The sequence below is a fragment of the Oncorhynchus mykiss genome, chromosome 4, assembly GCF_057628025.1.
Source record: "Oncorhynchus mykiss isolate SJ-2025 chromosome 4, ASM5762802v1, whole genome shotgun sequence".
NCBI classification, from domain to species: domain Eukaryota; kingdom Metazoa; phylum Chordata; class Actinopteri; order Salmoniformes; family Salmonidae; genus Oncorhynchus; species Oncorhynchus mykiss.
In genome coordinates, this window is record NC_143025.1 from 79,146,464 (window position 1) to 79,158,767 (window position 12,304).

The window sequence follows — 12,304 nt, forward strand, 5'->3', positions numbered from 1 at the left end:
CGGTCATAAGAGACAGTAGCAGCAACATTATGTACAATAAGTAAAAAAACAAGTTACACACAATGCAAAGAAATGAACAAAAAACACAATTGGTTAGGAATATGTAAAACGTCAGCCTTGTTCTCCATAGCCCTCTTGTCGACACTGAGACAATATGTGGTCTTGAGACCGGACTCGAGACGGTACTACTTAACAGCTTAAAACCAGTGTAATCTCTGTCTGGTCTTGGTCAGTACCTGTGCTGTTGCATTCTGTATGTTTTGCAGTATACCAATGGCTTTCTTGGGTAGACCAGACAGGAGAGCATTACAGTAGTCAAGCTTGGTTGTAATAAAAGCATGGATGTGTCTCTCTGTTATCAGCTTGAGAGAGAAACGGACGCACCTAGGCTAGTGAATATGTACACATGATGTCTGATAGCGACGAGGAGAGGGTTCTCTCAAGATTATACTGCAGCTAGTTATCCAATATAGAGAACAGAGAAGAACATTCAGCATTTCATAGAACATCATTGGGTCTGGGGTGTGTGACGAATATTGCAAGAGTGTTGGGTCAGTAACCAAACGGTTACTGGATCAAATCCCGAGCCAGCAAGGTGGAAAAATCTGCCGTTCTGCCATTGAACAAGGTAGTTAAACCCCAACAACAACTGCTCCCTGGACGGCGATGTCGATTAAGATAGCCCCTCTCACCTCTCTGATTCTGAGAGGTTGGGTTAAACGCATAAGACACATTTCGGTTTGAATGCATTCAGTTTAGCAACTGACTAGGTATCCCCTTTCCCTCGCCCTAAATCATTACAGTGTAATTACAGGCTTATTCTCACTACAAAAGAGAGGAGTATTCTGATAGTCTTCTGCAGAAATGCTGAGTACCTTGTGTCAGCCATGGCTGTTTTCTCTCTGTCACTGTCTGTCCTTAAGCTACATCCAGTTAATCATTATTCAAGTGCCCATGATAGTCAGCAGCATTTGTATGGATAGCATTGTCACGGGGGCTAGGTGGAGATTTGACCATAACACTAACACTTATCTACAATTACTAGACAATCTACAATTACTAGAGCTAGTAGTCAGTTTATTTTATTTTCAACTGAGTGGAACTGCCATCTCCTTACATATTTTTTGCACTTTTTTGAGACAGTACTGAAACGAGAGGGAAAGACAGTCCAGTGTGAGAAGGGAGGATGCAAGGGTTGAACCCCGGTCTCTGGAGGGGGAAAGCATAATGTGGTTACAGCCGGGAGCGTTAGTTAACACAGGACTGTATCAACCCCTAGCCCCTACCCTTATGTTGTGTTATCTGTGTAGGTCTGGGAGCATTGGAGAGGTACATGCAATATGCCAGAAGTTCCACCCTGGCCTATCAGAAGACAAGTGGTAGGCTAGATATATTAATCTAACGTAGCATGTGTAAAAAGACGCCTGAACGGAGTCCCCACACTCATTTTTCAAGGGAAACGGAAGTTAGGTTGAAAATAATGTATCCCTGAGAAACGGAAACATCTGCTTTCTGACACCCCACGGAGAGTGAGCTGTATTAACCATACTGTTTACACCTATCCAATCCTTTCAGATCTGTGCCAGGGTCAGGGCAAGGGGTTGATTTTGGATTGGGCAATGGTCTAGTCCAAGAGGGCTGCAGAGGGGAAGAGAGGGGCATTATGGGGTCACCACATCACAGGCGTGTATACAGGAAGCAGGACGGAAGTGTGGGTATAAGAGAGCACATGAGAGAGTAGTTAACCCACTGATCCTCTGGACTATAGACTGGGCAGAGATGGAAACGCTGAATGTCTGTCTCTCTCTTATGCACATCCTGTCTTGTATGTGTTGGGATAATATGTTTTCAGCCTACATGCAGGAGCCATTTTTGAATGCTCCAATAGGCCAATGTGTGTCTGTTGATTTAATTCCCCTATGTGAAACACGAAAGTGAGCTATATATACACACACATCAATGGTGGTGGCATATGTTAGGCTGAGTTTAATCGGTTGGTTTGGTTTCATCCAGTGTCCCACATTCTGCGATCTTCACAGATCCAGAATAGTATGACATCAGAGATGTTCAGCCTAAGCAATCGAGTGCTGATTTTACACCCACTCAGACATCCATTGAAGAAAAAAGGCTACATCCTTCTTTCTAATTTCAGTATGGGCTTACGATGATACAATGTAACGTTAGTAGGCTACTTATTATAACAATTATCTCCAGGCGCTGTTACAAAGTAACCCAGGCTATTGTGCTCAGCGCCTTTGGGCGAAAGTGTATATTAGCTCCAAAGTAACAATATGTTGTTGATGTAACCACCAGTGTATCAAATCTGTCCTAAAGTGTTACAAAGTTACTGTAACGTGTCCTTAGCGCTCGTTCTCCTGAAACTTCACAATAATTCTCCCACAATGTGTGGGGTAAATATGTTACAAAATAACAATACGTTTTCTGTACAGCACAGTAAATGACAACGTTTTTCTGTGTAGACCTAAACCAACCGAACTTAACTGCCTCGCACGTCATCCTTTCCATTTTTTAGTAGTAGGCTAACATAGTAGACTGGTAGCCTAAGTGCCCTACTACGACTATTAGCTCAGTTTCGAGACAGTGATATGAACTACAATTTATCCGTATAGCCTACCGTTACTCACCCCAATATGACCAACTCTCCGTATTTTACCGGGTCTTTAACGGGCACATCATCTTCGTCCTGGTTTGGCGAATTCATCCGACTGGCGCGAGCTTGCTCTTGTAAACCTTCGAGAGCAATAGTAGTGAAAAAAAGAAATAGGCTACACCTTTCAAACTATGAGGAAGTTACTTGAATGTTAGTATATCCGAGTTTGGATAGAGGCAATTGTTCTTGTTCTTCGTTTTATTGTTTTAATTCCGTGAGCTACCATCTTTTGGAAAGATTGTTGCAAAGCTATCGATTAAAGGCCCGCGCGACACGAATCTGTTCTGTAGCAGAGTACAAAAACATCTCGCGGCAGGGAGTCGACTGACCCATTTTTTTTTTTACAGGGAAGGACAATAAACATCTCTATATAATAAATATATATAATACAGTCCCTATACGACCACAATATTTTTTATTTTTCATATGTATTATTATAAATAAGAAATACTGTGTGGGAATAATACTGAAATACAATTTTGTGTTTTATGAAAATTATTCAGTTGCCACAATCTCCCTTTGAAACCATTCAGAGTGATGAGGTCTTGATGATACGCTTGCTACTGACTGTTATGTAAAATAAAAAGGCGGTTTCAAATTCTGGAGGAAAAACACTTGCTTTGTAGCCTAAGCCAATTTACACCATGGGACATTCTTGTTTTCAAATGTAAAAAAATGTACAGAAAAGCGTGAAGAATTGTTCAATGTGCCAGTCATTATAAAGTACCACGTAATGAAACAGTTTGCCTGCTTCTCTAATTTACTATTTCGATTTTGTTTGGATTTCATTTACATTTTAGTCATTTAGCAGATGCTCTAATCGATTTAGAGTTAGTGTATTCATCTTAAAATAGCTAGGTGGGACAACCACATATCACAGGCAAAGAAAGTACATTTTGCCTCAATAAAGTAGGGGGGTGTCGAGGCGAGGAGGAGGATGGATTATTTAAAATACTGTTTGAAGAGGTATGTTTTCACAAGATTGGCAGGGACTGCTGTCCTAGCTTCAGGGGGATGCTGATTCCACCATTGGACAAGGAATTGCTTGGACTGGGCTAAACGGGAGGGCCAAGAAACCTGATGTGACAGAATGGAGTGCTCTGGTTGGGATGTAGGGTTTGAGCATAGCCTGAAGGTAGGGAGGGGCAGTTCATCTTGCTGCTCCATAGGTAAGCACCATGGTTTTGTAGTGGATGCGAATTTCGACTGGAAGCCAGTGGAGTGTGCGGAAGAGCGGGGTGACATGAGAGAACTTGGGAAGGTTGAAAACCAGGCGGGCTGCATCATTCTAGATAAGTTGCAGGGGTTTGATGGCACAGGCGGGGAACCCAGGCAACAGCGAGTTGCAGTAGCCCAGACAGGAGAGGACAAGTGCCTGGATTAGGACCTGCACCGCTTACTGTGTAATGTAGGATCATACTCTATGGATGTTGTACAGCATGAACCTGCATGAGCGAGTCACTGCTTTGATGTTTGCAGAGAATGACAGGGTGTAGTCCAGGGTTACGCCAAGGTTCTTTGCACTCTGGGAGGGCGACACTGTGGAGGTGTCAACCGTGATGGAGAGGTCTTTGAATGGGCAGGCCTTCCCCGGGGGGAAGAGCATCTCCATCTTGTCGAGGTTGAGCTTGAGGTGGTGGGCCGACATCCAAGTTGATATATCTGCCAGGCACGCAGAGATACGTGTCGCCACCTGGGTGTCAGAAGGGGGAAGGAGAAAAGTAGTATCCTCCGCATAGCAATGATAGGAGAGACCATGTAGAGCCGAGTGACTTGGTGTGTAGAGAGAAGAGGAGAGGGTCTAGAACCGAGCCCTGGCGGACATCAGTACTGAGAGTACGTGGTGCAGAGTCTTTCGTCTCCTGGTAGGAGCGGCCTGCCAGGTAGGATACAACCAAGAGTGTACAGAGCCTGAGATGTCCAGCCCTGAGAGGGTGGAGAGGAGGATCTGATAATTGTCAAAGGCTTTGATAAGTGCCTTTGATAAGTGTCAAAGTCAGTGGATAGATTAAAGAGGAGGAGAACAAAGGAGAGAGAGTCAGCTTTGGCAGTGTGGAGAGCCTTTGCGACACAGACAAGAGCAGTCTCGGTTGAGTGACCCATCTTGAAGCCTGACTAGTTAGGGTCAAGAAGATCGTTCTGAGAGAGATAACGGGAAAGTTGATCAGAGACAGCACGCTCAAGTGTTTTGGAAAGAAAAGAAAGAAGGGATACAGGTCTATAGTTTTTGACGTCAGATGAGTCGAGTGTTGGTTTCTTGAGGAGGGGAACAACTCGGGCCATTTTGAAGTCAGAGGCAACCCAGCCAGTGGTCAGGGATGAATTGATTAGGAAAGTGAGGAGTGGGAAAAGGTCTCCAGGTCTGGAGTTCTGGAGAAGAGAGGAATGGGGTTGAGCAGGTAGGTTGTCAGGCAGCCAGACCTCACTAGTTGCAGGATGTCATCTTGGATGCGGTCTAGTCAGCCATTCTTTAATTACAGGTAACCTAAAGCCAATTCCAGCATATTGGTCCAATTCACTCAGGATGGCAGGCAGCATGCATTGGACATGTAATAGATTTCTGATTAAAATTCAAGTAATCAAAGAAGTAATACATTTTGTTGGTCAGTTCCACCATCTATATTTTACAAAAAAATGAAGGCCTACCTTTTACTTTTTGTGAAATATTTGTAAGTGCTCACTCATTTCTGTAATGTCTGAATCTTAGTCACATTGGGTCAATACAATTGTGTTTACTTTAGCTGACTACTGCTAACTACTACACTTTAGACAAACTTCCTCCCTCTTGCCCTCGCTGTGTGTGTGTGTGAGTGAGTGCGAGAGCAGGTGCATTGTGTGAGAGAGAGACAGAGAGGGAGAGAGAGAGAGACATTGAAATTCACTGATAGCTTCAACTCAGGGACTGTTCCCATTCGGCAGAGAAATGTCTGCTTCCTGCCACAGGAGGTCAGTGCTATTCACAAAGTTCCTGAAGTTTTCAAATACAAGTGAGGAAATTAAAATGGTATTTATTTATCACCATAAATGACTGTGTTGACAATCACTATACACCTCACTGTGGTTAGAGCGTTGGACTTGTAACCGAAAGGTTGCAAGATTGAATCCCCGAGCTAACAAGGTAATAATCTGTTGTTCTGCCTCTGAACAAGGCAGTTAACCCACTGTTCCTAGGCCATCATTGAAAATAAGAATTTGTTCTTAACTGACTTGCCTAGTTAAATAAAGGTAAAAACTGGGCCATGGTGTGCCACTATGTCTGTAAGGGTGTATGTTTGGCCTCCACAAGGTCAGAGACTGGCTCTAAGGCTGAGGCATCACCTGTGGCTATGCTAGGGTTAGGTTGGGTTGCCAACTGGGATCAAACTCCTTCTGGTATGTCATCAAAGTCCTTCAGGTGTGTCATCAAAGTCCTTCTGGTATGTCATCAAAGTCCTTCAGGTGTGTCATCAAACTCCTTCTGGTATGTCATCAAAGTCCTTCTGGTATGTCATCAAAGTCCTTCTGGTATGTCATCAAAGTCCTTCTGGTATGTCATCAAGCTCCTTCTGGTATGTCATCAAAGTTCTTCAGGTGTGTCATCAAACTCCTTCTGGTATGTCATTAAACTCCTTCTGATATGTCATCAAAGTAATTCTGGTATGTCATCAAAGTAATTCTGGTATGTCATAAAAGTCCAGGCTTTAACACTGTGTACATTTGACAGTATTCATTTCAGTCTGGCGTTAGAAAAAATCTCCCAGAATAGCTCCACTGCTCCCTGGGAGTTAAAGGGGTAAATGTCATTTCCAGGAGACTTGGAAACCCTATTCAGAGTGAAACGTCTAAATCTGCTGGTTTACAAGGGCCAGCCTGAGTCAAGGTGCTGGTCAGATGATCTGATCTACAAATCACTTAAACTTCTAAACAACTGGGGGTTGACTGGTCCTTATTATGGAAAGATTAGCTAATCTCAACAACGCTTACCTCTTGCATACCTTAAAGAACAAGCAGTCTGATTTATGAATGAACTTGACTCTTTGTAACCCTAACCACATCCTCATTTAGTGAAGTAGTAGTACACCATGTCTATAGTAAGCCTAATAAAAGGCTGGAGTCACTGAAAAGGTTCTTGTGGTTTCACTTTGTGGCTGGATAGTTTATATAAAGCAAAAACAACCAGTTTACTTTATTTATCTACAAGTCGCTGTCACAGAGAGAGACTGTCTAGGAACCATATTTGGTATGCTGATTTGAGATCTGACTGTGTGCCTTATTATCGTGATAGTGCGGAATGCATTACTCTCTGCTATCACTGTGCAGCCAGCCGTTGATGCAGATTTATTTCAGTGCTAGAACAAGAGCACAGAACAGCCAGTACAGAGTTTGTTTTTGGAAACACACACATTTATATACACAGATATACAGGCAGATACATGCACATACACAAAGCATACACTCACTACTACTAAATGTTTGAACAACCAGTCATACATTCCATAAGCACACGTTCCCCTCATTCCCACTCTCACTGAAACATTCTTTCTTTCATACTCTCTCTCCCTCTCTCTTACATACACACACAAGCACATGGCGCACACACACGCAGGCCCGCACACACACACAGTAATTATGTCATGGCTCTGGAGAGAGGGGTGAAGTATTTTGGCTGCTGATCATGCTCCACATGCAGCATCAAGATGTTTCCTGATTGTGGTTAAGTTATCGGCTGATAAGTCTGAGCTCAATGATGAATGGGACTTAATTTGGCAGACTATGGGAGAACACTCTCAATTTATAGTGGTCGCCACTGACACAACTGCCAACAAAGCAAAGGTATTTAACAGTGCAGTGATCTAACCTCCTGTGTCTGTGTGCTCACTACTCTAGTTATGCTTTGGATGCTTTCAGCATTGTCTAAGGTAAAAAAGGTGAAGGTGTGTGTGTTCCTTCACACTTTACATGATATGATATGCTAGGCAGTGCTTGACTGACTGAAATAGGTGGGGATAATCATTTTGAGTGCTGGTACTCTCTATATTTAGGTGCAGGAACTCCACAACACTTTTGAGCTAAGAGGTGCAGAGAACATTTAAGGTGCTGGTAGAACATTTGAGGTGCTGGTATTCAGTTCTGGTGAGTTCCTGCCTGGGTCAAGCACTGGTTATATGTGTGTCAGTAGTTCAGTTGATATGATATAGAGGGTTATATGTGTCAGTAGTTATAGAGGGTTATATGTGTGTCAGTAGTTCAGTTGATATAGAGGGTTATATGTGTCAGTAGATCAGTTGATATGATATAGAGGGTTATATTTGTCAGTAGTTCAGTTGCCATGATAGAGGGTTTTATGTGTCAGTAGTTCAGTTGAAATTATATAGAGGGTCATATGTGTGTCAGTAGTTCAGTTGATATAGAGGGTTATATGTGTCAGTAGATATGATATACAGGGTTATATGTGTCAGTAGTTCAGTTGATATGATAGAGGGTTATATGTGTCAGTAGATCAGTTGATATGATATAGAATATTATAGGTGTGTCAGTAGTTCAGTTGATATGCTATAGAGGGTTATATTTATTTTATTTAACTAGGCAAGTCAGTTAAGAACAAATTGTTTTTTCAATGACGGCCTAGGAACTGCTTTGTTCAGGGGCAGAACGACTGATTTTTATCTTGTCAGCTCAGGGTTTCGATCTAGCAACCTTTCAGTTTGTAGTCCAACGCTCTAACCACTAGGCTACCTGCCACCCCATATGTGTGTCAGTAGTTCAGTTGATGTTATATGGAGGGTTATACTTACAGTACCAGTCAACAGTTTGGACACCTACTCATTCCAAGGTTTTTCTTTATTTTTACTATTTTCTACATTGTAGAATAATAGTGAAGACATCAACACTATGAAATAACACATATGGAATCATGTAGTAACCAAAAAAGTGTTAAACAAACCAAAATATATTTGAGATTCTTCAAAGTAGCCACACTTTGCCTTGATGACAGCTTTTAACACTCTTGGAATCCTTGGAAGGTGTGTGTGTGTCCAGCAAGTGTACATAGCAGATGTTTGAGCTCTTGGGAGGGAGGTTATTTAAGGATAACGTGTCTTGTTGAGAGAGAGTGAAGTGGCAGGCTATTTAAGGATGCAGTGTTAATGTGAGGGTCTGTCTGCGGCAGGTGTGTGTGTGTGTGTGTGTGTGTGTGTGTGTGTGTGTGTGTGTGTGTGTGTGTGTGTGTGTGTGTGTGTGTGTGTGTGTGTGGAGGATATGAGTCAGCTAATTACGCCGTTCCCCATGGTCTTGCTGACCTTGCAGAATTCCTCTTAAATTCAATCCAGATAATTGCAGTCGCTTTGCCAATTAACAAACAAACAACAGGATTGATATCTTGGATCAGAATCAAGTAATGTGTCTTTGATTGTTTTATTTTCGGATGTACTCAAGTGGATTAGAGAATGTCTGTGTGCTGTAGTAGAAGGGTTATTATCCCAGTAGGCCGGTGGGAGGAGTTATAGGAGAACTGGCTGGAATAGAATGGAGTCAAACGTGTGGTTTCTATATGTTTGATACTGTTCAATTTATTCCATTCCAGCCATTACAATGAGCCCGTCCTCCTATAGCTCCCCCCACCAGCCTCCTCTGCCTGAGTATAACCATCTGTCTCTGGACCTCAGAGCAGCCTTTTTCACTCATTCTGTCGTTAGCATTGGATTGGTCCAATGCTTTATACTGTATCCTATAGGTGGAGGGAACAACTGCAGACATCAGGAAGGAGGAGACTCAATATTGGAATCTGCATAGAGGAACTTAAAACATATAATTCCTTTTATATTTGGGACCTGTTACAGCACTTTTCAAAAACACATCCATTCTTCCTCCCTTCCCTGGAAGTAATCACTAAGCAATCAGCATGATTGGATAAGCCTTGTTTTTACCTAACCAATCGTGATCAGTGACTCCAAGTAATCTAGAAAGGAAGGATGCATAAAAAATGAACAGGGCTCAATTCCACTCATATTTATTTAGGTCTAGCAGCTCGCATCACATCCTGTTAAAGAGGGTATCAACACGCATCCCTCCCACAAATCCCTGCCACCAGATGCACTAGGACCTCAAGGCACTATAGAAGTGTTAGCATGTGGAAAAAAGCAGAAGGAAAAGCTCTCTGTGACATTTTCTAAAGAGGCTGGTTGCAGCCTCAAGGCTGAGCGACACTGTTGAAGCACAGCATGGCTGTTTTATAGAGCAGTGTAAAGCATCCACAGCTGACCAGACAGTGTGTGTATGTGTGTGTGTGTGTGTGTCTCATTAGACCAAAGTGGTTTCCTCTCCCATCAGCATTCATATTCATCATGCACACTGGGTATATGTGAAATCTTTCATCTCCATCTTGACTATATTGTAAGATTCCATTCTCAAGGGTAAGGATAAATGAAAGGAGATAGGAAGCTATTTTGAGTATTGAGATGAATCCTGAGTGATGTCACACCTGAACAGGATGGCAGGTGAGTAGAAGGGGCAGATAATTACTACTAATTGATCAGAATACCTGAAAGTTCTACAGCTGCGCCATCAATTGGAAAGCTGCCGTGGTCATCCCCCTCTTCAAAAGGGGAGACATTCTAGACCCAAACTGCTACAGACCTGTATCTATCCTACCCTGCCTTTCTAAGGTCTTCGAAAGCCAAGTTAACAAAAAGATCACCGACCATTTAGAATCCCACCGTACCTTCTCCGCTATGCAATCTGGTTTCTGAGCTGGTCATGGGTGCACCTCAGCCACGCTCAAGGTCCTAAACGATATCATAACCGCCATCGATAAGCGACAATACCGTGCATCCGTATTCATCGACCTGGTCAAGGCTTTTGACTCTGTCAATCACCACATTCTTATTGGCAGACTCAACAGCCTTGGTTTCTCAAATGACTGCCTCGCCTGGTTCACCAACTACTTCTCAGACAGAGTTCAGTGTGTCAAAAAGGAGGGCCTGTTGTCCGGACCTCTGGTAGTCTCTATGGGGGTGCCACAGGGTTCAATTCTCAGGCCGACTCTTTCTCTGTATACATCAATGATGTCACTCTTGCTGCTGGTGATTCTCTGATCCATCTCTACGCAGACGACACCATTCTGTATACTTCTGGCCCTTCTTTGGAAACTGTGTTAACTAACCTCCAGATGAGCTTCAATGCCATACAACTCTCCTTCCGTGGCCTCCAGCTGCTCTTAAATGCAAGTAAAACTAAATGCATGCTCTTCAACCGATCACTGCCCACACCTGGCCGCCCGTCCAGCATCACTACTCTGGACGGTTCTGACTTAGAATATGTGGACAACTATAAATACCTAGGTGTCTGGTTAGACTGTAAACTCTCCTTCCAGACTCACATTAAGCATCTCCAATCCAAAATTAAATCTAGAATCGGCTTCCTATTTCGCAACAAAGCATCCTTCACTCATGCTGCCAAACATACCCTCGTAAAACTGACTATCCTACCGATCCTTGACTTCGGCAATGTCATTTACCAAATAGCATCCAACACTTTACTCAGCAAATTGGATGCAGTCTATCCACTACTGCGACCTGTATGCTATAGTTGGCTGGCCCTCGCTTCATATTTGTCGCCAGACCCACTGGCTTCAGGTCATCTAGAAGTCTTTGCTAGGTAAAGCCCCGCCTTATCTCACCTCAATGGTCACCCCCAAAGCCAATACCTACTTTAGCCACCTTTCCTTACAGTTCTCTGACGCCAATGACTGGAACGAACTGCAAAAATCACTGAAGCTGGAGACTCATATCTCCCTCACTAACTTTAAGCAACAGCTGTCAGAGCAGCTCACAGATGACTGCACCTGTACATAGCCCATCTGTAAATCGCCCATCCAACTACCTCATCCCCATGCTGTTATTTATTTTGCTCCTTTGCACCCCACTATCTCTACTTGCACACTCATCTTCTGCACATCTATCACTCCAGTGTTTAATTGCTAATTGTTACCTCCCTTATCCTACCTCATTTGCACACACTGTATATACACTTTTTCTATTGTATTATTGACTGTATGTTTGTTGTTTGTGTTGCACTGCTTTGCTTTATCTTGGCCAGGTCGCAGTTGTAAATGAGAACTTGCTCTCAACTAGCCAACCTGGTTAAATAAAGGTGAAATAAAAAATGTTATAAAAAAATAAAAAATCAAGAGCTGGTTGCATCACCGCCTGGTATGGCAACTGCTCCGCATCCGACCGTAAGGTGCTACAGAGGGTAGTGTGTACAGCCCAGTACATCACTGGGGCCAAGCTTCCTACATCCAGGACCTATACACTAAGCGGTGTCAGAGGAAGGCCCAAAAACTTGTCAAAGACTCCAGTCACTCAATTCACAGACTGTTCTCTCTGCTGCCTCACGGCAAGTGGTACCGGAGCGCCAAGTCTTGGTCCAAAACACTCCTTAACAGCTTCTACCCCCAAGCCATAACCCTGCTGAGCAATTAATCAAATGGCCAACCAGACTATTTGCATTGCCCCCCCCTTGTTTTTATACTGATGCTGCTCACTGTTTATTATCTATGCATAGTCACTTTACCCTTACCTACATGTACAAATGAATTAGACTAATGTGTACCACCGCACATTGACTCGGTACCGGTACCCCCTGTATATAGCC

At 43.2% G+C, this 12,304-nt stretch overlaps 1 protein-coding gene across 2 annotated transcripts in view; it reads right to left on the reverse strand.

Annotated features, from left to right (window-relative positions):
• The window catches only part of LOC110522468 (E3 ubiquitin-protein ligase pellino homolog 2), a 30,403-nt gene extending 27,400 nt beyond the window's left edge, over positions 1–3,003 (reverse strand). Inside the window, exon 1 of one of the 2 annotated variants that reach the window (XM_021600888.3) lies at positions 2,646–3,003. In XM_021600888.3, coding sequence (XP_021456563.2) covers positions 2,646–2,722 — 77 coding nt within the window. In that variant the 5' untranslated portion in view covers positions 2,723–3,003. The remainder of the gene's footprint in view (positions 1–2,645) is intronic. The other variant, XM_090233101.1, reaches the window with a different exon arrangement.
• Between the last annotated feature and the right edge of the window lie 9,301 nt (positions 3,004–12,304).